The following is a 27,482-nucleotide window of genomic DNA, read 5'->3' as shown; positions in this document are numbered from 1 at the left end:
CCCAGCCTTCTGAGACCAGAGAGACCTAGAAAGAAAGGGCTGAAGGCTCTCCTGAGACACTCGAGACAGAACCTGGGACTTGAGGTAACTGTGGAGGAAGATGCTTTGGGATCTAGGTCTGGGTCTGTTGACTTAGGGTGGGGCAGCATATGCTCTGCCATGTCAGCCTCCTTTGTAGCAGCAGGTGGTAGGATGTACTTGCCGGGTCTTGTATGACCAAAAAAAAAAAAAAAAAAAAATCCTGTGCTAGAGACCTCAGGCAACCACAGGGTATGGCTCCCACCTCTGCTCCTCTTCGGTGAGGTGTGAGTTGCATGGCTTGGTGTTGGTGTGCTCTACGTCCATAACACAAATTAGATGATCTTTCCCAATCCCTTCGATGCAGGGGTCCCTGTAACGGGCTCTTCAGCTCCCACTGAGAACTCTGAACTAAGAAGGCCAGATTTGTGTAGGAAGACACCCATCATCTCCTCTGCATACACAGCCAGGAGGTAGGTGCAAAAATGTGGCAAATCAACAACATGTATGTAGTTGAGGTGCAGTGTGCTGCTGTCTTCCTGTGCAGGAAGGAGAGCCTTCCCTAGCCAGTACTAGCCCTTCCTCCAAGCTCTAACTAGGCCCTTTCATATTGGCCAGGGGTACCTCAGAAACTACAGAAATCCTGGGCAGTGGCCTTGTGACCCTTTCCTGAACTACAGGAACAGTTCCTTTTTTCTATAGCCTGTCCCTGTCCAGACTTTCCATAAGCCTTCTTGCGTTAAAGCAAGCCAGATGATCCCACTATCCTAGAAGGCTGTGTGGTTCCATACAGGTGTCACGTCACACCCTAGAAGGTGTAGAAGGCTATGGGTCTGGAGACACTCCTCTCTCTAGAGAGCCATTCCTATTGCAACTTCCTAATCATCAAGACCTAATGATGCAGAGAGTAAAATGGCCATATTTCAGTGGCCCTACAGACAATAGATGGAGAACAGGAAGAGACATCCTCACAGACCTGTTCTCAACCCCTCAGACCTTCCTTCTTCCCATCTGGAAGGCAGGCAACCCAGGAGCTCCATCTAGTAATCAGCCCCACAGTGGGGAGCCTAATCCCTCACGCTTATAATGGCATCTCCTTTCTTCACCTACCTGTTCTTTGCCTTCCTGTCTGTCCTAATTGAGTTGATGATTACATCCAGACAACAGAGAAGTGTTTTGTCCTTGTTACCCAAACACAGAGACGACAGGAACCACAGTAAAATTGTCCCAAGATGGAGCTACAAGCCCTGTTCAGAACTGAGAGAAGGGAGTAGGGGAATCAGAGGGCAAAATTGATCATTTTCAGTCCTAGAGTCTGGCTTTCCCTGGGGCATTTGATTCACAACACCAAGTTTTCAGTATTCAACACCAGCCATGATAACTACAATAGTTTTATTTTATTTTTATATCTATTATTTTTAAAAAGTTGTCACTTATCATATACCATGTGCTAGGTATATGGTGTGGGTGTTGTCTTTTAAGGCTCATGTCCCTTCAAGGGACTTCAAGGGAAGTTTTAGCCCCATATCATAAATGAGAACACTGAGGCTTAACAACCCCCCCCACACCCGTTTGGTGGGTACTGAGAACCTGGAAGTGAGTCACAGTCTGGCCCCAGAGCAAAGGTTCCCCTCCTTCAGTGAAGACAGAATAGCCAGGTGCTGTGGCTTGAAGATGCACATGTATGTAATTCCAAGTCTCCTCTATACATTCATTTATGACAGGACACAAGTAGGCTTTTTGGCTCATTTCCTACATAATTAAATAAACAAGGTGACATGTGGCAGATCTAGAGAGCCCCACAGAGTGAGAGTGGGAAGAAGCCTGAGGGAAAGGCAAACACTTAGCACCTCACAGTCCTTGGGGAAAGCTCTGCCCAAGGCAGAGAGTGTCCCTCCAGCCCTCTAGAGTCAGATAAGTAAAAGCATACAGGACTTGGTCACACAAGAGCCCTCCATGAGAGTGAGACTGCCCAGCAACAGCCTTGTGAATGAGTACTGTGGCCAGAGGGAGAGCAGGAACCCTGCACAGGGTTAGATCTTGTGCTGGGATAGGCATCGACGTCCCAACAAAGAAACACAGGGACCTCTCTTCCTGCAGAGTCTGCGCAGCCTTTAAACATGAGGGGTCAGAGCTGACCAGTGTCTTCGAAACCACCGAGGAACCGAATTCCCGGGCAGTGGGATAATCAGGTCATAGAGAAGAGGCAGCGGCTGTGATGAGGACCTTCCTCCATCACCAGTCTGACTCCAGAGGGTATAGGAGGCAGGGTACAATCTCTGATGGTAAGGTGTAGCTCATCTGAGTCCAACCCTGATTCCACCAGGCTGCCATAACCCAAAATAAGGCTAGCCAAATCCATAGCTGGCGGGTGAAATGAGGGTTTTGGGCACTCTATGGATGCCAGGCAAGGCCACCTAGAGGGGCATCAAGGGTGGCCTGTCCTGAAAACTGTTCCTTGGGGACTTTCCACTATACAGGTTTCTCTTGTTTCTTTTGATTTTTAGGATTCCTGTTGAGGGCACCCCACATGCTTGATAGTCAGATGGCAGGTTTGGGGACCAGACTAAGCCTGGCAGGGAAGTGAGCCTAAGAGAATAGAGCCTCCCCCTCTGAGTCTCTGAGTTGGATTCTCTGAAATGGACCAACATCAAGCATTTTGAAGGTTCTCAGCTAACAGACTGACTTGATCAGCAGCTGAGAGTCAGAGCCCAGCACTAGATATACAGTAGATGACAAAGAGGAAAGTTGGGAGTGGTGATGAAGGAATTAGATTAGGTTTCCCTAGGTCATGGCAGTCCAGAGCCACAAGATGGCTGCTGAGAGCTAGGAGTGGAACAGAGAGTGCCAGTCACAAACCTGGTCACTTCCTGAGGGTTGTGGCTATCCTTCTAGGTCTCAAGAAGTGTCACTTAGCAAGAGACAGTAAAGATGACATCATCTTTCCTTTTTAGACTGGGAGATAAAGTGGGCCGGGCTGTCCACAGTTCTACAAGCCACCCACATGGCTGCAGGCTCGTTATGGCTACTGTCATTTCTTCTTCATGTTCCCTTGCTTAGAGGCATCTAGTCAAGAAAGAAGGGGTTCTGGGGAGACCCATCCACTTGAGGAGATTAGTGCTAGAGAAAAGCAGAAACCTGGCCTTACTGGATTGCACCTGTTCATGCAGGATTGAGCCTGGGAGTCCTGACCCTGTGTTCTGAACACACATGGATGGAGCCCTGTGCTACTTCCACCCTGACCCAGAAAGATAGGCTGTCGGTTTTCAGCCCATCTTCTGACTCCTCCCTCTTGGCATCTGGCAGATCCAAGCAGCTGTTCAAGGAAAGTAAGCCAAACACAACAGGTGCTCGGGAGGCCACCATGATCAGCTCAGACTGTAGGTCCTCCCCTGGCTTGGCTCGGTGGGCCGAGAGCTATGAAGCCAAGTGTGAGCGACGTCAGGAGACCCGAGAAAACCGTCGCCGCCGCCGCAATGAGACCACTTGCCGCCAGCCAGGGAAGGTGCTGAGGACCCAACACAAGGAACGGCTTCAGGGAGCTCGGCAGCTACAGTTCCTCAAAAGGAGAAACCTGGAAGAAGAGAAGAAAGGCCAAGCCAGGAAGCAAGGGCCCTCCAGCAAGACAGATGGAGGGACAGGCCAAGTGTCTATCCTCAAGGAGTCCTTGCCTGGTGCCAACAAGACCTGTTTTCCTGGACAGCAGGTGCGATATGTCCGAGATAACGATGCTCCAGTCCCAGGGGTGGGGGTGGGGGTGGGTCTACAAGGTACAAGGGATGAACATCTCTAACGATCAGTTTCTGTTAGTCCCTTCCTCAGCATGCAATCAGGTTTCCTTTAGCCATCAACCACTGCTCTTTCAGAGATTTCATGGTGTCTTTATTTAACTTCTTTTGAAGAGGAGGGTCCTACACCTACCTACCTATTAGGAGAAAGGAAATACCTGAACAAACAATTTCAAGCCAGTAATTAGTATAAGAGCTCTTTTTTATTCCTGAGAGAGGGCCTTGCTGTGTAATCCAAGATGGCTTCAAATTCATTATCCTTCCTGATTGCTGGGATTACAGGTATACCATAATTGGCAGATTTCCTTTTGTTCTCTCGATGCTGAAGGCCTTATGTGTGAGCTCCCAGCACACCAAACCACTGGGCCACATCCCCAATTCTATAACCCAACATGAATCGCACAGATGCGCTCTCTCTCTCTCTCTCTCTCTCTCTCTATCTCTCTCTCTCTCTCACACACACACACACACACACACACACACCCTTACTCTCTAGTAAGGCTTCACACCCACTCTTCTCTCTTTCTTATGATACTTCAGTTCTAACAGCTTCGCCCAACTGAGTCCTCATCTGATTGGGGAAGCCTTCCCTGGCAACTCAGGCCACCTCTGCTTTCATGGGTCTGCATGGTTAATATTGCATAAATACATGAAAATTCCATTAGCATGCCTAGGAGGAGCAGTGTTCACAACAGCAGGCTCTGTGCTATCCTACTATAGTGTCAGCACACTGAGGAGAGGAATGGATTCATGTAAACCAAGAATAAGTACTTCATATAGCAGTTGTGTGCACGCGCACGTGTGTGTGTGTGTGTGTGTGTGTGTGTGCGCGCGCGCGCGCACACGCATGTCCATCCGTCCATGAATTTACATGTGAAAGCTAAAGGTCCACTCCAGGTATCATTCCTTGCTTTTTGATGCTGGGTCTCTCACTAGCCTGGAGCTCACCAGTAGGCTATACTGGATGTTCAGTAAGCCCCTGGGATCTAGATGCCTGACTCTACCTCCTTGGCAATGAAATTACAAGCACTCACCACTAGCCTGGCTTTTTAAACAAAACAAAACATGGGTTACAAGCTTCATGGTTACAAGGCAAGCACTTCCCTGGCTGCACTGTCTCTCTGGCCCCTTCATGAGGCTGCCACACAGCTGCCCAGAATGACCATCCTGAAACATAACCACCAAGGAACCAGCTGCCTGCTTACAGCGTAACAAGGCCTCCGAATGGCCTGGGTGAGGGGGGCTGGGATATGAAGGACAGAACAGAAAACAGTGAAATAACTGCCTGCCCATGGTTATCAGGTCAGCCCATGATGGAGTCCCATAGATACATCTTGGGCTTTTAGTGCTTTTTTTTTATTATTATTATTTTGTAGGAGAAAAGATAAAAAGACTAACTTGTGACCACCACTATCCCATCCTCCCAACTGTCTTCTTTCAGTGGAAAAGCTCAAAGGTCCTGTGGCTGTAAGGAGAGGCAGGCAGGCCCCCTAGGCCCTCTGTTATGGGCAGGAGCCAGAGGCCTAGAAAAGGCCAGATCTGACTATTGTCACGTCTCTGACCACTTCTCCCTCTAAATCAGCACACGGCTGAGTGGCTGTAATGGGAGAATGAAGGAAGACTGGCCCTTTGTCTGGCCAAGGAAAGACATTCTCCCTGTCCAGGACAAGGAAGAACAAGTGGTTGTCTAGGTGGGAAATATCGTAGGGAGTACCATGACAGGTTACCACACACAGAGCAGCTTGCGCACAGGAAGGTGTTTCTCATCATTTGTAAGGCTCGAGGCTCCAGTGTGTCTGAGATCTGATGAGGTCACTCTCCCTGTGTGCAGATGCACTGTCCACTCCTGGGAGAAAGCAGGCGGAGGCGCAAGCTCCTGCATGGCTCTTCTGGTAGGGCACTAACCTCATTCATCAGGGCCCCACACTCAGACATAAGTATTTCCCAAAGGCTCCATTTCCCAACACTGTCAGAAGTTCAACATGTGAGTTTCAGGAAAACCACTCAGTGCACCCAGATGTGATTACCATTTTCCTTCCCCCCCCCCCCATGCTGAGGATGGAGCCAAGGGCTTTGTTTGTGCCTGGCAAGTCCACTAGCACTGAGCTACATCTGCAGCCACTGGTCCCTCTTTCTGCAGTTGTCTGGAAAATTTAAGAGGCCCTTCAGAGTGTCATTCCGCATCCTTCATCCTTCATTTGCCTTCCAGGAAACGGGGATAAGCTCTGAGGATTTCCCGACCTTACATCATTCCTCCTCAGGCATCCAGAGGGATCTGAGTGACCACCATGCCTCCTGTGGGAGAGCCTTTCTACCACAGGACTCTGACAGACAGCACCGGGGTAAGAGCTCAGCCCTGACCTGCAATGGCAGTCCAGCTCCCCCATCCCTCCCCTCATCCTCCCTCCTTCCCTGGATGCTGCATCATCCTATCTATCATCATCCTATCTATCAATCTCTCAGGCACTCAGACAAAGGCAGAAGAGGCATGGCCAACAATAAAGAATGATGCCAGTCAGCAAACCAAGTGAGTCCCTCTGTGTTCCTGACCCTAAAGCTTCACATCTCATCTACCCCTCCAAATGTTTACTTGGAACACCTCCACTGGACACGCCAAGAGGAGCCCACCCCAACTGAGGAGGAAAAGGCCCTTCCCACCCTACTATGCTTCAGCAGGAATGCCAGATGCAGCTGGTATCCTTCCTGCTTTCATTCTTTGACCCACTGTCATGTTTTCCTTCTCTTCCCAGCTGTGGAGTTGCTGTCCTAGACAAGGTAAGAGAACCCTTGTTTGAAGAGGTCTACCTCAGACCGCACCTAAGCTCTATCATTCTGGGATTCTGTGATAACAAACTCAGGCTGGGGTGGAGGGACACCTTCTCCCAGGATGGTCAGATAGTCCTGAGTGTAGATGTGGAGCCAGAAGGACCCTGCCAGATCCAAGGCAAAAGAGATCTGCTACGTGTACGCCTGCCAGGGCTCTGGCTCTATGCTGAAGTCCTCCTGAATCTCTTTCATCTCTCTCACTAGGACATCATTCAACTCTCAGAATACCTCAAAGTAAGTATCTTGGTGAGCCTCCCCTCCCCGCCCCCCCCCACTTCCTCCAGGTTAATCTTTCCTTTTGCATATCCCCTCTAGGAAGCTTTACAAAGGGAGCTGATCCTAAAAAAGAAAATGGTGATTCTCCAGGACCTCCTGCCTGCCCTGATCCGGGCCTCTGACAGCTCCTGGAAGGTAAGAGGAGTCTTCAGACAATGTACTAAGGCTTTGCCTGCCTCATTTCTCTCAGCATACCATCTAACAAGGAAAGGGCTGTCTCTCTGGGAAGAGGCAAAGGTGGTGATACTCAGATGCAGAGGTCAAAGGGTCACACAGTAAATGCATACCTAGGGGAGACTTAGAACCAAAGGGAGAGAGAAGCCTGCCTTTAAACCTGTGGAAAGAAAAGAAGGAAATGCCTACGCAGTGTTGTTACTGGGTATTGTCAAAGTCAAGGGCTTTAACTAGCGATTCTGTGTTTGTTAGTTACTTTTGTTGTTGATCAACAACAACAAAAATCATCAAAATACCTTACAAAAGCAACTTCCAAGGAAAGGCCAGTTTTGGTTTATGGTTCTAGAGTATGATCAATCATGGTGGGGAAGAGGGCCATGGCAGCAGGAGACTGTGAGACAATTGGTCATGCTTCATCCATAGATAAGAAGCCAAGACAGAAATGCTAGTGTTCAGCTGGCTGTCCTTACTTTTTTTTCCACTGGGAAGCCCAGCCCATGGGATGGGACAGTCCCTCTGCAGGTGGGTCTAACCACCTCTGCAATCTAGAAACTCCCATACTGACACACCCACATGTTTGTCTTCAGTGTTATTCTAAACGTCATGAAGCAGACAATCAAACTTAACCATCACAGATCCACACAAGCCAGTCTGTGACAATACTCTGCCTGGATATGGGTGGCAGGACACAGTAGACTTAACGGGTGATCTAGTTTGATTTTCTGTTTGCTGTAACGGGCCAAGACCTTGCCCAAAGTCACATAATCGCTTAGCTAAGTTCAGGTCTCTAATGATAGTCTTCGTTCTCTAGATAGACAACCTCCATGTTCCTGCTAACAAGTACTGGGAATTTGTTCTTTAGGAAGAAATATGCTGTTTGTTTGTTTGTTTGTTTGTTTGTTTGTTTGTTTGTTTGTTTGTTTAAAACAGGGTCTCACTATATAGCTCTGATGGCCATGAACTTGCTCTGTAGACCAGGCTGGACTTGAACTCACAGAGATGCACCTGTTTCTGCACTCCAAGTGCTAGGATTAAAGTCATGCGCTGCCATACTCTAGGCTCAGGATCCTGCTTTTTAGAGAGTTCATAGTTTTGAAAACAAAACAAGTGCCAAAATAATACAAAGAAAAGAAATGCTTCCAGGGTAGAGCAGACTACAGAAGGGAACAGACCAGTCCAGAGAAGGGATCTGGAGGCACACAGACAGCAGGCATTTACCCCTCAAATGAGGGCACTAGAATCGGGTTACAAACAGGAGTATGGACATCTAAGAGCGAGAGCATGGCTTGGTTTGGAACAATGGCTCTCTAACTTTTTATATCAGGAAGCTTTTTCTAAAAAAAAAAAAAAAAGTTTATTTATTTTACTTATATGAGAACACTATAGCTGTCTTCAGACACACCAGAAGAGGGCATTAGATCCCATTACCTCTGAAAGAGCAGTCAGTGCTCTTAACCACTAACTCACCCCTCCAACCTTACAGGATTCTTTTTTTTTTTTTTTTTTTTTTTTTTATTTATTTTATATATGTGAGTACATTGTTGCAATCTTCAGACACACCAGGAGAGGTCATTGGATTCCACTATAGATGGTTATGGGCTACCATGTGGTTGCTGGGAATTGAACTCAGGACCTCTGGAAAAGCAGTCAGTGCTTTTAACCACTGAGCCATCTCTCCAGCCCAGGACTCTTTATACTAAGTTTTAATTGAAAATTCAAAAGAACTTTGGATGTTCAGAACTCACCTTGTTAAAAGTTAAAACATAAATTTAGAAACATTAATTTTGAAATGAAAATAGTCAGGCTTCATTCGCTAACTTAAGTTATGTATTTTAATGAAGAATTTTGTTTTCAAAAGGATAAAAAGAGAGAAGCAACATATACAATATACATTTACCACAGCTAGCTGAACAAAAGACAGGTAAACTCTATTTGCTTCTGTATTCAGCCTCTTGTGATTCACTCTTGCAGATCCCTTGAAAGAGTCTCTAGGAGCTCATGTGTCCAGATGATAAGCAGGTTGGTGCCACCAAAGCCTAAGGCAGCAGGAGTGTTGAGGCAGAACACCAGCCTCCCAGGCCCCCATGCACCTCATTGGTAGGAAGGTTTACGCTTACAGAAGTGAAACAGGAAGTTCCGAAACACTCCAGGAAGTTTTCAGTGACACAGAAGACCACCACTCCCACTTTGCAAGCTAGTCACTGGACCTGGATTCAGGAGTCCCTCTGCTCAGGCCTCAGCTTGCCAAGTCACTTCCACTGGCAGAGCAGGAGCCTGAGCCAGGCAGCTGGGCATGTGAGGTGGTTTCCGGTACGGAGCTAAATTGAGCTCTTCTCACTCAACCCTTCAGCAGATACTGAGTGACTTTCAACTCTATGCCAGGGCTTCAGAGACAAAAAGAAATAGAGCCCTTGCTTTGAAAGACTCACAGTCCAGCAAGGAAGAGACACAGCAGACAATGCCAGTGAGACAAGGCTACAAACGTAGATACAGCCTGACACAGAAAAAGGGAGTGGTTCTGCCTGAAGTAGAGTAAGGCAGGCTGTTTGCATAGACCTTTTCAACCGGGCCTTACAGGATGAGCCAGAGCTCACCAGTTCAGAAGTAGCTTGATGTGAAGGAAAAGCAGAAAAGCGCTTAGGGAATTAGACTGTTTATAGGCCAAGGTGTGCAGAGTACTGGGTATAGCCCAAAGCCATGGACAGGAAGAGATCCTGTCTGAACAGCACCACACAAAGACCTCTCTCACAGTTTCAGAACAGGAGACTTGAACCTTTTTGGTTAAGGTTTGTTTCAGATTTAATGGAAAGACACACAAACACGCATAAATGCATATTTGTATGTGTGTGTGTGTATGTGTGTCACGGCAGACATTTTGTTTTAAACCGGCCAAACCATGAAACTGCATACCACACCCAGGTTGAGAAACCTGCCTGTTTGGAGCAGCTTGTTCACTACAGAACCAAACCAAAAGGAATGATCTGGTCTGTGTTCATAGTTTCTCTAATCAAAGGCCCAGCTGAGTGAGGGGCGGGGTCCTGGAGAAAGCCCAGGCCAGCTGTGCTTAGTGGGAATGAGACAGATACTGTAAGAGCTATTCGTGTAGATCTCAGAATCTGAGACTGGAGGATTCCAAACTCCAGGCAAGCCTGGGCTATACGTTAAGGTCCTGTCTTCCTTTATAAGCCATTTCTATCATAAACTTGGAGGAGGGTGTTATTTTATCCAGGCTCTTCCTCAGGCTCCAGCTTGGTTCCTATCTCCCATCTTCCCACCCTTCCCAGGTCTTACACACACACTTCTCTTGTTTCTCCCACCCCAAGCTTCTAGCTTCCTGTATTTAAGACGTCATCCATAACTATTCATTTGAGAACCCTTACTTCTCCCAAAACAAAACACTTCCAATTCCACCCCTCCCGAGACAACTTCAGTAAGCCATCGAACTGTGGCCTCATTTGGTGATTTTAGGAAAGTAGCTGAATGAATGAGGTCAGAACTGGGACTCAGACTTAAGCCCAGTGTCTACTTTGACCTTTCCATTCGGGTCCATGTATGAATCTCTAGCTTCTCATGCAAGGATGTTCATGGTAAGATCTACAGGGGAACCCCAGGGTTGGTGTCCCTGAAGACACCCCTAAGGACTGCTGAGAACCCAGAACTGGGTCTGGCCACTAGAACAAAAGTAGCTCTGCCTGCAGAGGAAGCAGGAGTGGAGCACTGGGGCTTTAAGCTCTGCAAATCATTACTGAGATCCTGAGCTGACAACACAGAGGGAAGGGGCTTCACCCATTATGCAAGCTGTTAGGGAAGAGATGAACAGCCATGGGAGGGGGCTTCTGTGGTGAGGTGTGGCATCTCTGGAAACAGAGCTGAGGCAGGGGGATCAAACAGCTGCAGGATCTGAAGCCCTTGGATTAACACTGTGTGTGGCCTCTTCACTGCCTTCCTCTCCTTTCCAAGACACTCCAGGCTCCTGGGGTAAGGTCTGTAGCCTTAGAGCTTCTCAGTTACTCTTAACACTGGCGGCAGCATGGGTAGTCAGTCTCAGGGGGTGGCGGGGCAGGAAACCCTGTGCTCTGTTTGCAGCAACTTGGCTGGGACTTTCCTGCTTGCCTCAGGGAGTCTAGGAAGCAGAGCTCTGTACAAGAGATTTTGTTCATGCCCTAGACTTGGGTGGCAGCCCCTATTCCTACTTGAAAGGGGATACTGTAAATTGTCTTGTATTGCAACATAAATGGAAAAATAATCTGGGGGTTGGCTGAGATACATAAAAACTTGGAAGAGGAAAACACTGAATTGAACATGATACTACAGAATTGGAAGGTGCCCAGAGGACATTTCAAGGACACTGTCTGGAGCTTGTGTTCCTTCCAAGCTATAAGGAGACAGCCTTGATCTTTAAACTTGGTGGGTTTGGCTGGCTTCTGCACTGTAGATTTTGGGCAAAGAAAAGTGCATGCACTTAGTGGGAAGACCAACACAGAGCGGGGTGGGGCGGGGCCAGCCTAGTGTGGTGGTGCCGCCAGACTGACAGTGAACAGGCCCCTCTGGGGAATGCAGCTGTTCTACCACTTTCCCCTGAGCCCGAACAGTGGAAGCCTTTGTCCTTCTCTCTCATTGGTCCCAAGCCCTGTGGTTATTGTAAATGCCAAATCTCTTTCTCTCTGCTCTTTCCCACATGCGGCTGAGAAAAACATTAATAGTAGGAGGCACTTTAGAAAATTGTTTTTGGCAAAGATCTTTGCTTTTGCAAGGCCCAGCTGAGTAACACAGGAAGCAGAAAGGGTGGGGGCTCCCCCTGGTCCCTACAGTTAGAAGAATTAAACAAATAAGATCAAAACAGGAGCTGTGTGATACCACTTCCTGTCTTCTCCAGGCATCCTGACTCTCAGGAAGGGAGGCCCACCTCATCCCAGACACCCTCTTCCACCCTAGTCTTTTTAGCCATGAGGGATGGAAGTGCTTCATCAGTTTGACACCAGGAGCCACAACATCCAGGCCTGGAGAAAGGTCTCCAAGGGTCCCACAGGACTTGGGTAGACAAGTCAGAGAAGGAATATGAAAACCACTACAGACTAACTGCTCACAGCTCTATCTCTAAAAAACATACTCTCATTGCTGACACCCCCATTACTCCAGACCGATGTACCCTGGGTAAAACTCAAGGCTGGCAAAAGGGATGTACACAGGTACAAAGATCAGCAAAGTAGGTGAAACGCTACAATGTGTGCAGGTACAAGGATCGTATAGCTAAAATGCTGCAAGACTTGAACCAGAACTACACCTCTGCCCATTTTTCTCTGCTTAGTCCTAGATCAAGGGATACCTACCTTAAAGTGCTGTGAGGCACTGCAGGACCTGGGGCTCACGGGGCGGGGCAAGGGATAGAACATTAGGTTGACCCAGCTTCTGAATTCCTCTGTGACTTTCCAAGAAGCCCTCTAACTCCTCCCTGTGTCCACACCTACTCTGCTTCATATCTATAGGTCCATTTCTCACTTTTCAAAGAATTTCTCAGGAGTCCTGCTAGACAGGGAAGGACACACACATACCAGTAGTCATTCCTCTACAGCCCAGGTTCCAAAGTCTCAGATTCAACCAACATTGGATCGAGAATAACTGAAAGGGGGGGGGGATCCTGTTTTTCTTGTCTTTCTTGTAATTAGTGCCAAGTCCGTACGTTATAGCTAACATTTCCAGTGTACTGTGTGAGAGAGTCAGGGACAATTTTAAGTATATAGGAAGATATACATACGCCTTAAATAAATGTACACATTTATATACAAGAGAGTTGAGCATTCTGAGGGGCTCTAGGAACTAACTCTCAGTGGATATGAAGGGTGTGAAATGCAAGGACTGCCATGACAGAGACCTCTGCACCACTGTCCTGAGGCCTGAGGTCAAGGTATCACCAATACCAGGCTCCCCTCCTGCTCTATGGGCTGCCAACATCCACCGTGTCTTCTGTGGTCTTCCCTCAGTTTATCCTTGTGTTCTGGTCTTGTTTTAGAAAAACACTACCAGACTAGACTAAATTCATTTGACTGCATTTAACTTCATTGAAGGTACAACCTCTATCTTAGTTAGGGTTTTACTGCTGTGAACAGTCACCATGATACAAGGTAACTCTTATAAGGACAACATTTAATTGGAGATGGATTACAGGTTCAGAGGTTCAGTCCATTATCATCAAGGTGGGAACATAGTAGCATGCAGGCAGGCATGGTGCAGGAGGATCTGAGAATTCTACATATTCAACTAAAGGCTGCTAGCAGAATACTGGCTTCCAGACAACTAGGATGAGGGTCTTAAGCCCATGCCCACAGTGACAAGCCTACTCTAACAAGTTCACACCTCCTAATAGTGCCACTCCCTGGGCCAAGCATTTACAAACCATCACAACCTCCAAATACGATCCCATTCTAGATAGAGTACTATAGGCTCTCATTCTAGATAGAGTACTATAGGCTCCCATTCTAAATAGAGTACTATAGGCTCCCATTCTAGATAGAGTACTATAGGCTCCCATTCTAGATAGAGTACTATAGGCTCCCATTCTAGATAGAGTACTATAGGCTCCCATTCTAGATAGAGTACTGCAGCTCACTGCAGCATACAAACCGGAAGGATGAACAAACACACTTCAGAGTGCCTTAGCCACCTCTGCACCTAGAGGAGTTCAGCCCACAGCACCACGCTTTGGCTGTGGGACAGGGCTGGAGAGTTGTAGCAAGCCTCTCTGCGGTTGTTTGGTTTTTCCTTAGCTTACTAACTAATCCTGTTTACTTCAGGGACAGCTTAATGAAGACAAGCTGAAGGGCAAATTAAGATCCCTAGAAAACCAGCTCTACACCTGCCTGCAGGTAAGCATTCCGGAGAACACTAATTTCCAGCACATTAATTTCAATAAAGTTAAAATGTTTGCATCTTAGCCCCGCCTTCTAGAAATGCTACCAAATGGAGATTAGCACACTAACTCTTACCTCACTGTGCTTGTCTATGTCATGTTGTCCCTATTGGCCAGGTAACCACCTCCAACTGCCCTTCTTTGTCCTACCATGCATGCTTTTGTACCCTGGGAAGGAATTCCAACACTAAACATGTTGCTGGCTCCTAGGGAAGTACAGGGAGAAGCTGTTGGTAAAGGTTCACACCACACAGTCAGTTCACACCACAGTCAGTTTCCACAGACCCCAGTCTGAGGACAGATGAAGAGGGTCTAACAGAAAATCACTAAAATGGTTTTCATCTCAGGAAGAAGGGGTTTTGTTTGTTTGCTTGTTTGTCTGTTTGGTTTTGTTTTCTTTAGCAGAAGCCCTGAGGAAGCAAAACCTCAAGAGTCTAAAGAAAGTGATATTAGTGTTCAGCTTCAGTAATCTCTTGATTTGGCCTAGTCCCACGTTACAATAAAAGAAAAATCAACTCCCCTGACAGGTGGAGAGATGGGAAAACAGGGGCCAGCAAGAAGGCTTAGTAGGTGCTTGCCACCAAGCCTAAAGACCTGAGTTCAATCCCTGGGATTCATATGATAGAAAGCTCTGCATCTCCCTCACAAGTTGTCCTCTGACCTCTACACACACTCTGTGTATGTGGCAAGTACACACACACAGAGACACAGACACACACACACACACACACATGCATGTAAGAAATATTGAAGGAAACATAAGTAGGAAGGGAATGGTTGGGCTTCTGTCATGTGGCACCAGAGGAGTCAGTAGTTTCCTATGCAGCTGCGAATAGTTTATATTGTCTATAGCAGCGGTTCTTAACCTGTGGGTCATGACCCCTCTGACAAACTTCTATCTCCAAAACTATTTACATTACAATTATCATAGCTGTACCAATATTACAGTTATGAAGTAACAATGGAAGTAATTTTATGGTTGGGCTCACCACAACATAAGGAGCTGTATTAAAGGGTTGCGGCGTGAGGAAGCTGAAAACCACGCACTGGTCTGGAGGTTTCCAGGTCTACGTGTTTGCTTGTTTTCAGTGTGAGCTGCTTCGTTAGGCTCTTAGCTAAAATATGCCCACCAAACTTGTAAGTGATGAGCATGCAAGCCAGAATGCAAATCTTTAGTTTGTTTGTTGTTGAGAAAGGTGTAGTTATTAGGCTGACCTTGAACTTGTGACCCTCCCATCAGCCTCCCTAGTGCTAGAGTCACAGATAGAAGCAACTATGCCAATGTAGTCTATTAATTTTTCTATTGGAAATGAAGCTAATCTGTGATTATTTCTACTAAATCTAGTAACTAGGACATCACCATGTTTGACTTCAACCAGTCACTCTTGAGTTTGATTTTTAATGAAAATTCCAAAAAGCAGAGCACCCTTACAGATACAAAAACAAAATTACAGGCCAGCCCCAGGTGAGACAAAATGATTGCTAATGATCCTCTCCTTAACCTTCGTTGTCTGGACTTACCCAGATGGGTCTAGAACTGACCGTAAAAGCTGCCTGCCTTCCCCAAAATCCTAAGGCAAAAAGGGGAGGTAACAAGGGCCATCAACACTTTACTGGATCTGCAAATCTATTTTATCTGGTTTAGGGGTATTTTCCTTGGTCCTTAAACCAAGGAAAACATCTAATGCAAATGCACTCTTTTAGAACACAAAGTCCTCAAATCCCCTGGACTTTTTCTTTAAAACAGCAGTGTGTCCCCTGTTTGGAAACTATTTCCAGTGGAGTGAGGAAGATTCATCCACAGAACAGAGCACTAGATGAAGGCTGGGGGGAATTATTGGAAATTACAAAATCATGGGCCCCATTCTCATAAATGCAAATATGCCAATGCTTAGCAAAAGAGCCATGAGAGCTGGGGATAGAGCAATTAGTGAGATTTAGCAGAGCTGGTGTGTTCTCTACATCTGGAGCACAGAAGAAGAGAGGGAGGCTGTGGTAGAAGGGCCCTACCTTCTCAGACAGCCTGGGAGACTCCTCTGCTCAGCTGTTCCCTGGGTATGAGACTTACAGTATGCTCATGTGTATATCCCTGGCGTGGGGGTTGGCAGAAGTTCAACACGTATTTGTTGACTTGCTTCTGATTTACAGAAACACTCCCCCTGGGGAATGAAAAAGGTGCTGCTGGAGATGGAAGACCAGAGAAGCAGCTATGAGCAGAAGGCTAAGGCGTCACTGCAGAAAGTGCTGGAGGAGAAAATGTGTGCAGAGCAGCAACTACAGAGGGCACAGGTGGAGATGCTGTGCGGTTCCAGGGGCTGGGGCCCTGGGAGCAGTCCCCAGAGCGAGGGGGCCAACCACCACTTGCAGGGAACCTGCTCCTCAAATTCATCCTGCATTTTAAACTTCAGGAGTTCAGTGTGTTCCCTTTGTCTAAGCTTCTGCTCCTTGGGAACCTTCTCTCCTCTGGTCTCTCTCAGCTGTCCCTGGCTTTGGCAGAGCAGAAGTGTCAGGAGTGGAAGAGTCAGTACGAGGCTCTTAAGGAGGACTGGAGGACCCTAGGGGACCAGCACAGAGAGCTGGAGAGCCAACTGCATGTGCTTCAATCCAAACTACAGGTACCAGGCCGGGCAGTGGGAGAGAAAGGGAGGCAGAAGGGGGGAGAGGTGTCTGCTGAGAAAGGGGTCTCCTAGGTTGGGCCCCAAAGGTTGGATACATGTAACAGGCAGCTTTCAAGTCTTCATTCACTGCTCACTTAGTACCAGACTCACTGTTTTGCTCTGAATCCTAAGTGCGTACTTAGAGGGAATGCCTACACTGTCCATGCAAATGAGCTAAGTGCCCACTGGAAAGAAATTAACCAAATACAAATGCCTGGGTTGGGACATTCCTTGGGTTGATTGGCCTTCCAATTGCACACTATTCAAACACCACCCCAGCAGGGCACCCAGTGCATAACTGCCGTTGTTTTGCACATAATAAATGTTACTGGCTTATTTACAGGTGATAATACGTCCTGCTGGTGTGTTTCTTAATAAATTTCAGTAAATTCTTGGCATACTCAAAAGTTCCTACACTTTCAATCTGCCACCTTAGAAAATCTAATTAATTTTAATGAATGAATGAATGAATTCATTAATGGTCTTTTGTTGCATGGATTAAATGTGACTACCCACACAACATGTGTAGCATAGTCTGGTACATATGAGCACTTCACTCAGGTTAGCAATTACATGTGCTTCCTCTGGCCTGGGTGGAGGCCTGACATTCCACCCTCCCCAAAACATAGGAATTAATCCACTTGGCCAGTCAATCTTCTGGCTAATGAACCACCCCTCAGGAAGGCAGATTCACCTTAAGCCATGCCAAAGAAGGAAAAGTAATTATTCTTTTAATGAGATTATGTACTTTCCCTTTCTAAAAAGCCTGTGCCTGGTGTGGTCACTCACAGAGCCATGGCCATGCTGTTTGGTCAAACCTGACCATCCTTCTGAATTTCTCAGAAAAATGTAACTTTTCTTTTTCATGTCTTCTTTCTTCCTAACCCTTGCCGAAGCCTAGGTGTGCTTCCACAGCCCTCTGGGCTTTCTCACTCTTCTCTGATGTTACTCCCTCCGCATCCCCTTTGCCATATGGCTGCTTGCCAAACTGCCAAACCCCCATCCCTAACTCAAAAGGCATGGCTTTCTGTCTCTCTTCTCCAGCTTTGTCCTCCAGGCAGCTGCTGACATTCACAGGATTCCCGTTCTGCTTCTGTCACCATTGTTTCTGTTTTGGCTGTTCTGGTTTGTTCTGGTTTGTTTTTTTAGTCTTCTTCAGAATCTGCTCTTAATATTTTTAATGTTAACAATCCTCCTTAGATATTTTTATTCTCAAGATTCTAATTACATTTCTCCCTTCTCCTCCCTCCCTCCAAGCCTGCCCTATCTCCCTCCTAGCTCTCCTTCACATTCACAGCCTCTTTTTCATCAATTATTATTGAATGCATATGTGTGCATGTATATATATCCCTGAATACTACCTGTTGAGTCCGTATGTTGCGTGTATGAATGTTTTCAGGGCTGACCATTTGATCCTGGACATCCAGTTATTATGCTCTTCCCTGGGGAAGGCCACCTCCCCTGCCCCCAGCTTTCCTTGGTTACCTATAGTTCTCCGTGTAGGGTTGAGGCCTCATGGGCTCTCCCCCATCTAGTTTGGCACGCCCATCGGTGGCCTCCTTTTCACTTCACATTTGGGCAGCCATGTTGGTGAGACTTTATGGGTGTTGCTTCTGACATTAGTAGGAGGCACAATCTCACAGCAAACTCCCTGATCTTACAATCTTTCTGCCCCCTCTTTTGCAATGTTCCCTGAGCCTCAAGTATGGAGTTGTTTTATAGCTGTATTCATTGAGACCAGAATCCACAGGTATGCATTTCGATCGACTGTGGTTTTCTGTAGTGGTCTCCATCTGTTGCAAAGAGAAGTTTTCTTGATGTGTTCTTAACAAACCTAAGAACTCAGAGAGGAGGCCCAATTTCCCTAGTCACATATGGCACCCCAGGTGAGGCTCCCCAAAATCTCCAGTTAACTCATAGATTTTGCATACTTGGTTTGAAACTGTGAAGATCTTCCCCAAGAGTGAATCTTTACAATTTCTCCAAACATGAATCAAGAAAAAATCATATTTGATGAAAGAGGGCATAAGACATTTAGAGGCACAAATTTTACTGACTGCACACAACATCCACATCTTGACCTCTACTCTCTTTTTCTCATCATGCATAAGGCAATTCTTAGGAAAGTGTCTTGAGGTTTTTAAACCTAAATTCTTTGTGAAAATAGCCTTAACTGACTCTCTCCCTCGACAACTGGTCATGCCAAAGTAAAAAGAAAGTAAAACATCTAGAAAATTCTGACTTGATGTGGAGATCTGTCAAGGCATCAAGACATACATATCCCTGTAAATATCAAGTCAGAGGCACTGCCATAAACATGCAGGATAGGGCAGAACAAAGGGAAGGGAAAAGCTTCCATTTCCTGACACCCCCTCTCTAAAGTCCTGCTGTGTCCTGTCCCATGGTACCCATCTCTGCTCTGTCACCAGCCACACTGACCTCCTGCTCTGTGGCTCCTCCCCCTCCTCTTTGCAGGGAGCAGACAGCAGAGACTCACAGATGAGCCAGGCCCTGCAACTTTTGGAAAATGAGCACCAGGAGCTTCAGACCAAACTCGAGAGCCTGCAGGGAGACCGAGAGCAGCAGAGCTCTGAGACCCGGGACCTACAAGGTACTCCTCTTCTTTGAGGTCACAGGGTCATTGGAACCACAACTGAATGAGCTCAGAGGAAGGAGGCTATGGGGAGAAGCTGTGGTCCTCATTTGTGCTTGGTCCTATGATTTCATTTCTCCTTGAGGGAAATGCAGAGAAATGTCAATCAACCAAAACGAACATTAGTTGTGTGTGCTTCATCTGAGGACTGTGCATGCTCTCTCCTCCAGCCTGTCCCTGTGGGCCACACCACAGCTGCTCCCATACTAGTCACATGCAAAGGCCATATTCCTAATTTGAAATGGAAAGGTTAGTACAAACACAGGCAGAATGAAGGCCTCCTAGCTGTGCCTCTGTGGGCCGAAAGGACCCACTAGTGTGTGTACACCATAATTGTGATGTTCCTGTGTGAATGCCAGCCTCTCCCTTCAGATCTGAAAGACACCTGACACTCCCACAGAGTGTCACAGAGGACAGGACTTACCTCTCATTTCCACCCTCTGGTGCTCTCCTATTTCTGTTTGTATTCTTTCACTTTCAGATCAACTAAAGAAGTCAGAGGAGGAGAGACAGGCTCTGGTGAGCAGAGTGCAGCAGCTACAGAGTAAGTTTCCTTTTCAGGGTTCAACCTGCACAGGTGGTTTCTGTTGCTCCTGACCATTCAAAGGAGGACTGAGCTGTCCAGGCTCTAGTGTGTCCTATTTGTGAGCATTGAGCACACTTCCTGCAAGGGGGTGGGGGTGGGGGATCATCTGCACAGCTCTCTACAAGTTATATGGTTTCTTTCCCAAGTTATACATTAGCGTCTGTTCTTGTGTTTCCTTTCTATTTGTGTGTGTTTGTGTATGTGTGTGTGTGTGTGTGTGTGTGTGTGTGTGTAATATGCAGAGTCAAGGAGGCAGGAGGGTGTTGAGTGTCTTCCCTGTTACTGTCTGCCTTAGTCCCTTAAGAAAGGGTGTGTCACTGTTTTCCAGGTAGGGTGGTGAGCCATCAAGCCCCAGCCATCTCCCCTTCTCTGTCCCCAGAACTAATAGCATTAGGGTAGCAGGAACAGGCAGCCATGCTCAGCTTTTTACATGGACGCTAACAACCTAAAGTCAGGTCCTCAGGCATACACAGCAAGAACTCTCTCACTCACACATTATTCCAGACCCCAGAACTGCCCACTTTTAAGAAGTATTAGGCTTCCTAAGGTACTTCTTTTCTTATACATTCTATGGAATACACATGAACAAGTCACTTAGATTTTTCTCACTAGAATGGTTCAGAAAATAAGTATTCATTGATTCCTCACACAGGAATCAGGCATCCTGGACACATACACTGAAGTATACCAACAAGCAAAGGTAATAGTTTCAGGGCTGGTGAGATGACTCAACGGGTAAGAGCACTGACTGCTCTTCCGAAGGTCCTGAGTTCAAATCCCAGAAACCACATGGTGGCTCACAACCACCCATAATGAGATCTGATGCCCTCTTCTGGTGCATCTGAAGACAGCTACAGTGTACCTATTTATAATAATAAATAAATCTTTGGGCCAGAGCAAACAGGGACTGAGCAAGCAGAGTTGACCGGAGCGAGCAGAGCCAACTGAAGCGAGCAGAGGTCCTAAAAATTCAATTCCCAACAACTACATGAAGGCTCACAACCATCTATACAGCTACAGTGTACTCATATACATAAAATAACTAATTAAATAAATCAAAACAAAATAATAAAAAAAAAAACAAAAAGTAATAGTTTCTTAAGAAACTTCTGTTCTAAGGAATTCCAGGGGTAGGAGTTCCATGAAAAAAAAAATCAGTGTACATGAAGTCACAATAACTACTGTAGAGGAAAAGAAGCAGGTTAAAGGTAAAATTAGTCATTGTTTGGTAGAATGTCACCTGGGAACATGTTCCTTCAGAGCCATGACGGAAGCTGACATAAGGATGGCTTACTTGTAAGGAAGTACCAGATTAGGTGACTTGGACAAAAACAAAACAAAACAAAAAACAAAAAAAGAAAGAAGAAAGAAAAAGAAAAAGGAAGAAAAAAGAAAAAAAAGAAAAAAACGGAGCTGTTGCACAGTTCTAGAGGCTACAGACCAAAGTCAAGCTGCCCAGAGAGGTAGGCCTTCTGCTGTAAGGGCCCATCCAAGCTTCCCTCAAGTGTATCTATATCACTTTCCTTGGAGCATGTGTGGCTGTAAATATCCTTTTTCTAAGAACACCAGTTATCTGCATGAGGTCTCATCTTAATGACCTTATGTTCAATCAGTTACCTTTTTAAAGACTCCATCTCAAGGATGTTCACATTACAGGGGTTAAAACTTCAATACAAAAACTTTAAGGAACACTATTCAGTTCCTAACAGATGGTAACTAACCTTTTACAACTGAGGTCCCAAGCCAATGTCTGAAGTGAGCCTTGACAGTAAGTCTACTAGCACAGACAAGTTCCTTTTGTCTCCCAACAGGTCTGCTTCAGAATCAATCCTTACAACTGCAAGAACAGGAGAAGCTCTTAAAGAAAGGTCAGCAAATTTCCTCCCACTAAATGTTGCTCTTTCTTTGCCTAAGGCTGGGGAAAGGACTACATGACTTCTGGGGGTCCCGCCCACTCCCGAGTCTGTGAAGTCAGGGAGGTAGGGGAATGTTCTGAGAAACGATCAATGGCCTGGACACTTCAGCCAGCCACCTGCTCTGGGAGGTATATAAACTGTGGGGAAGGGTTTCTACTTTCTCTGAAAACACGTTGTTTCTGTTGAACACTTCAATAAATTGATTTTGAACTCAGGATTTCATGTCAGTTTTTACACAGTTGACTTTACAAATCACATCCAACTCCTCAACCCAACCATACAGCATACAAGAGTCCTCCCACTCCAATCCTAACCATTCTGGGGCCCAAGCTTGCTAAGGACTCGTCAGCCACCAGAGAGGCTCCTCTGCTATCCACAACACATAGTCTGCTGTTTTATTTTCACCACGACTGGGTGTAATACAGGAGAATGTAGAAATGAGTATGCCCTCACAGCATGGGTAAGACCATAAAGAGCTCTGATCAGATAAATGAACAACTGAACCAAAGCAATAACCCAGAACTTGACTTGAGTCCAGTGCTGTTTTCAGCAAAACTAGGACTACAAGGTGGCAGAAACCCAGCTTAAAAGTCTTAAGAGGTAAGTCTAGAATGACTTTCATTTTCAGGTCTTGGAAATGAGGGTGCAAAGGTCACAGAGGAATCACTAAGCAAACCTACATGAGAAACTAGATACTTTATGACTGATGAAAACCATTTCAATTCGTAAACATTCACTAAAAGTATTAGATTCAAAGAGAATCAAGACAAATTAAAAAAAAAAAGTCAACCTTGCCTCAAGGAGTGCAAACTGCAGCTGTGTGTATAAGCCATAGGGTACACCAGAATTCTCTTTTTGTTTTGTTTCCTTTTGTTTTGTTTTTCCATACAGTGTCTCACTATGTAGCTCTGGCTGTCCTGGAACTCTCAGAGATCCACCTATCTCTGCTGGGATTGACAGCAGGCATGTACTGCTGTGCCAGCACACCAGAGTTATTGAATTCAGAATGTTCTACTCCGTTCAGTGAAACCACCGACACACACACCATCTCCCTTCTCTGCAAATGCTAAGGCTTCTCACCAAGTGTCAGAATCAGCCCTCACAGACAAAGGCCTCACTGTCACTGAGAATCTGGCTGCTTTTTTAGATCAGGGTCTGCCTGTGTGGACTCCAAAGCTCTCCCTTGATGAAGTGAAGTCTGAGGGCACAGGAAAGGAGAAAGACAAGGAGCTCAGAGACCAACTACAAAAGGAGACATTTCAGCTCCAAGCCAAGGAAAAGGAGGTGAGGAGGGGACCTTAGAATGTGAGGGCTCATCCAGGCTGTTAGCGCTCATCCAGACTGTGAGGGTTCATCGAGATTGGTATGGGGTGGGAGTGGAGCAGAGAACCCTTCTAGGGGCAATGGAAAGCAGGAATTTCCAAGCTTAAATTGTTACTGGATGACCACAAGTGTTCGTTTTCTTCTATAAATGTCTTTGCTCTTAGATTGACTTGTGATCTTTCTCCTTCCTAACAACCCCTATTAAAGGATACATTGGTAACCAATTAGGAAGTCAAAAACATTTGGTAAACACATTAACTGCTTATATTGTCATATACTAAGTATCGGCATGCTTTATTTTATGTTGTATCTTTTAAATAACAAACACTTTCCTAGGAACATTCTTCCAAACTCACACTCTTGGAAGTGTGCAGAAGCAACTTGCAAGTGTGCAGAAACAACTAGATACCAAGGAAGAGAGGCATGTCCTCCAATTATTTCTAAGTCTTTTGTGTTGAAGAATTTGTTTGTTTATTTGTTTGCCCACATCCAGAGTATTTTCACAAAGTCACATGAAAGTATTTACAAGTACTGGGGCCAATAAGCTGGCTCAGTAGGAAAAGGTACCTGCTGCCAAGCCTGCTGCCCTGAGTTCAATCCCTGGGACCTACCATAGAGATGGCAGGAGAGAAGTGACTTGAAGAGTTGTCTTCTGACTTCCACACATGTACAAGATATTAGCATACACACACACACACACACACACACACACTGACAACACCAACAATGAATAATGTAGAATAATTGAAAGTGTTTCTATGTGTAAAATGTAACATATGTATCATAACCAATCTTATAACTCAACATACTCATGATAAACTATATGATAGGAAGAAGACTAAAATCTCTGAGAAATTTCGGTTAGTTCACTTAAAACAAGTGAAGGAGTACAGTCCTCAGGGCAGTCCTCTTCCAGAATTCTGTCAGAAAGAGAATTGGGGGCTGGAGAGATGGCTCACTGGTTAAGAGCACTGGCTATTCTTCCAGAGGTCCTGAGTTCAGTTCCCAGCAACCACATGGTGGAGAGAGAGAGAGAGAGAGAGAGAGAGAGAGAGAGAGAGAGAGAGAAAGGGAGAAAGGAAGAAAAAGAAAAAAATAACACCTTGCAATGCTCCCCCCAGTGCTGAGACCTGCATTCAGATGCAAAAGCTACATCAGTCAAGAAGCACTGAGACACAGCCAGGAGCCATCTCCCAGAATAAGAGGGGTCATTCCCCCTCTACAGCCCTACATGACAATGGGGTAGTTCCTTTTGTTGTTGTTGGTGGCGGTGTTTGTTTTGTTTTGTTTTTTTGTTTGTTTTCCGAGACAGGGTTTCTATGTGTAGCCTTGGCTGTCCTGGAACTCACTCTGTAGACCAGGCTGGCCTCAAACTCGGAAATCCGCCTGCATCTGCCTCCCAAGTGCTGCGAAAAAGGTGTGTGCCACCACCGCCCGGCTGGGCAGTTCTTTTTAAAGCCCAGTGTTACAGATAAAATATATCAGCCCACACCAACATCTGGTCGTCCTGTCCCATTCCACTTGATTTACACTATGCCAACAATACAGCAAACATGGAAGAAACACTGTCCACTATTCACCCCATTTCTATGCATCTCTTGAGTCTGGAAGATACTAGATTGAGCACCCCTGCTATGGAAACCTGACATGTTCTAGATCCAGAACACACCATGCATACAGAAGCACGATGCTCAAAAGAATCAAATGATTTCAGGGCATTTGGTATTCAGATGTCTTTTTATTATGTCTGCTCAACTGGTAAAGTCTATACAAATATTACTGGGGGGTGGGGGGGGGAGACAAAATTTGAATGAGTCCTAATCCCAAGCATTTCAGAAAAAGGATACTCAGCCTGTACTGGTTCAAGCATGAAAGAGTACTCTTTTGATTTATTGTGAACATAATGACGAGGGCAGAGGAGGACTGCAAAAGCATTGAGGTGTGTACAAAGAGTGTTATTCTGCTGAGTTATTTTCCACCTTATTCAGATCAGCATTTAAATATCTGTCCCCTGTCAGATATGAGTAAACTGGTTTTATCTCAGTGGAAATGACAAAAAGTGAGGGAGACACCGAAGAGAAAAAAAAGCCCTTTCTGCCACCAGTGTGAGGTCTTCTACTGGGTTAAAATGCCAAGGACTATTCTTGCCCATATTTTCTCCAGCTAACTCATAGCAGCTCTCTCCTGTCTCCACCTCCTCCCATACAGCTGCAGTGTGGTCAATGGCTCCCAGTGCTGATGGTGGTGATTGCTACAGCACTGGCAGTGTTCCTGGCAAACAAAGCCAACCTGGTCATCTGAAGAGCTTCTGACATCTATCTGAAGTAAAGCTCAGACGCAGACAACTCCATGAAAAACTTGAATTCTGATACTTTATAACTTGGGTTTCCCTCCAAATGAATCCGGACTCTTAGTTTTATTTTTTTCACCATGTTGTAAATAAACTTTATCTCACAAGACTACTCTTTAGAACTGTGTATTCCTGAGAAATAACCTGCAAGTATAACCTTTAAACATCATTGTCTCATACCCTACTTCAGTTAGAGTTCTGTACATAGAAATTACCTAGTCATTCTCCTTCCCTCTAAGGCACTATCCACTAGGAGAGGCCACCATCCAAGGGTACACTCGTGTATCCACAATGCTCCTTTTCCCATTCTTCTCTTATTCAATGAAAAATAAACAGGCACCTCTGCTAAGGACCTAGGAACTCCTAATTTAAAGATGGAAATCATACTACTGCTGCCAACAACTCCCCATTCACATGTGTTTAACTGATCACACAACATTCATCCTGACATTCACTGATACTTTCCCAACGGGCAGAGTTAACTCAGAGGGCCACAGCAGGAAGTGTGACCACCTCAGAGGAGATGCTGAGGTCAGCAAAGGCATTCTGAGCCCTAAATCGGGTTCTGAGTTCCTTCTCCCAGGCACTTATAAAGTTCCTCAGGGCTGGGAACAAACTCTCTGGAACACTAAAGGAGTACAGCAGAATTGATGGTTGACCAGGCAGCCATGAAGTCCGGGCAGTAAACACCCGCAGGGGAGTCATGGATAAGCAGTTGTCATCTCCACGGTTCAGGTCAAATGTGTAAGAGACAGGATATCCCAGGAGTATCCCAAATAAAGTGCAGAGATTCCAGTCTGAGGAATGTAGCTTGCTGTAGGAGACTCCCAGAGACACATCCTTCTGCAGTCCTCGAAAACGTGTGATGACGTCAGCTATGAGAGATTTCAAGTCCAGGAGCTGGTCCACCGATCGGACAGAAGGATGAGGTTGGGAGTGGGAAACGTCCACGAAAGCTACGGTACCAAGCAGTGTCTGTTCCAAATGCTGACAGGCATACTCAGGACTGACGATAAGGTTATTCTCTCCAATCTCAAGAATGTGAAGTCCTGGCTTCAGGAAGCCCAGCCCCTGTAGTTCCTCCAGATACCGTTGGAGCGCCAATATTCCTGCCGAGTTGCAATCATAGAGTACAGCTGGCTTCAGCCCGCGGGACACAGCCAGCACCTCTCCTGCCAGGTGAAGGCAGGTAGCTCGAGGTGGGCATTTTCTCTTGCCCGTGCCCAGAGTCTGCTGAGCAGCTGCCACCAGCAGCTGAGGGCTTGGTGTTGACATGAGATCTGGAAGTTACATGGCATACGGCCTCCTTAGCTTGCCACAGTTCCCTTCCCTGAGCCACACACAGTTCAGCTCCCAACACTTGAGAAAGATCCTAGAAACAATATGGTAGGGGAAAGCGTTAATACTGTCAAGATGGGATCACCAATGCTGCACCCCACTTCTCTGGCAGACTTAAGTCTCCGAAATCGTGCTTCTAGCCACATTTACATTGTCTCTGGCTTCGATTCTAACTTTTACCTGGTGCAATTTATGCTCTGGGATTCAAACCGTACAGCAACTGGAAGTCTTTGGCAAAAGTTACCAATTCTCCCAAAACTGTCCTACTGGGACAGAGCTCTGGGCTCTAAACTTCAGCGCCAGTAAGCGCTCCACTGCTCCCCAGACAGATCCCCACCAACAGCGCTCACAGCAGCCTGATCAAACCAGCGTAAGCTACAGTGCGGAGTAACCACCGCCTCACCCTGCGACACACAGGTAAGAGAAGCGGCTACAACTGGGGCAGGAGCCAGGTAGGAAGGCACGCTCCCACCGCCACACGTACCCACGCATACCTACGTGGTGGTAGACTAGTTACAAAAGGAAGCGCTCTGCTTCAAGACACTCGGCTTGCATTTCCGCCGTAGGATGGAGAGGCGAAGGAAGTCCTTCCGGCTGCCCGCCAGCGGCGAGAAAACCAGCACTCTACCGTGCCCCACACACGGTACTGTGAAAACCCGACGGTGTGTGG

At 46.3% G+C, this 27,482-nt stretch overlaps 2 protein-coding genes across 3 annotated transcripts; one reads left to right on the top strand and one right to left on the bottom strand.

Moving 5' to 3' along the window:
- Positions 1-25,425, top strand: Traf3ip3 (TRAF3 interacting protein 3). Its single transcript, XM_029539378.1, is given in 17 exon segments — positions 1-84; positions 386-491; positions 3,325-3,724; positions 6,016-6,148; positions 6,270-6,333; positions 6,557-6,581; positions 6,837-6,866; positions 6,948-7,043; positions 13,874-13,945; positions 16,138-16,278; positions 16,467-16,604; positions 19,122-19,257; positions 19,781-19,843; positions 21,697-21,753; positions 22,949-23,085; positions 24,246-24,281; positions 25,261-25,425. Coding segments are annotated over 15 exon segments (1,635 nt in total). The 5' UTR covers positions 1-84; positions 386-491; positions 3,325-3,382.
- Positions 24,855-27,482, bottom strand: C5H1orf74 (chromosome 5 C1orf74 homolog). 2 transcript variants are annotated; one of them, XM_029539376.1, is made up of 2 exons: positions 27,307-27,482; positions 24,855-26,846 (listed from the first exon to the last, which is right to left on the bottom strand). In XM_029539376.1, the coding sequence occupies exon 2, from the start codon at positions 26,747-26,749 to the stop codon at positions 25,958-25,960; it is 792 nt and encodes a 263-aa protein (XP_029395236.1). In that variant the 5' UTR covers positions 26,750-26,846; positions 27,307-27,482; the 3' UTR covers positions 24,855-25,957. The 2 variants fall into 2 exon arrangements, with proteins under 2 accessions (XP_029395236.1, XP_029395237.1); XM_029539377.1 differs by having other exon boundaries at positions 27,311-27,482.

The sequence above is a fragment of the Mus pahari genome, chromosome 5, assembly GCF_900095145.1.
Source record: "Mus pahari chromosome 5, PAHARI_EIJ_v1.1, whole genome shotgun sequence".
Taxonomy (NCBI): Eukaryota; Metazoa; Chordata; class Mammalia; order Rodentia; family Muridae; genus Mus; species Mus pahari.
The sequence above is the reverse complement of the archived record's forward strand: the minus strand, read 5'-3'. Positions and strand labels throughout refer to the sequence as shown.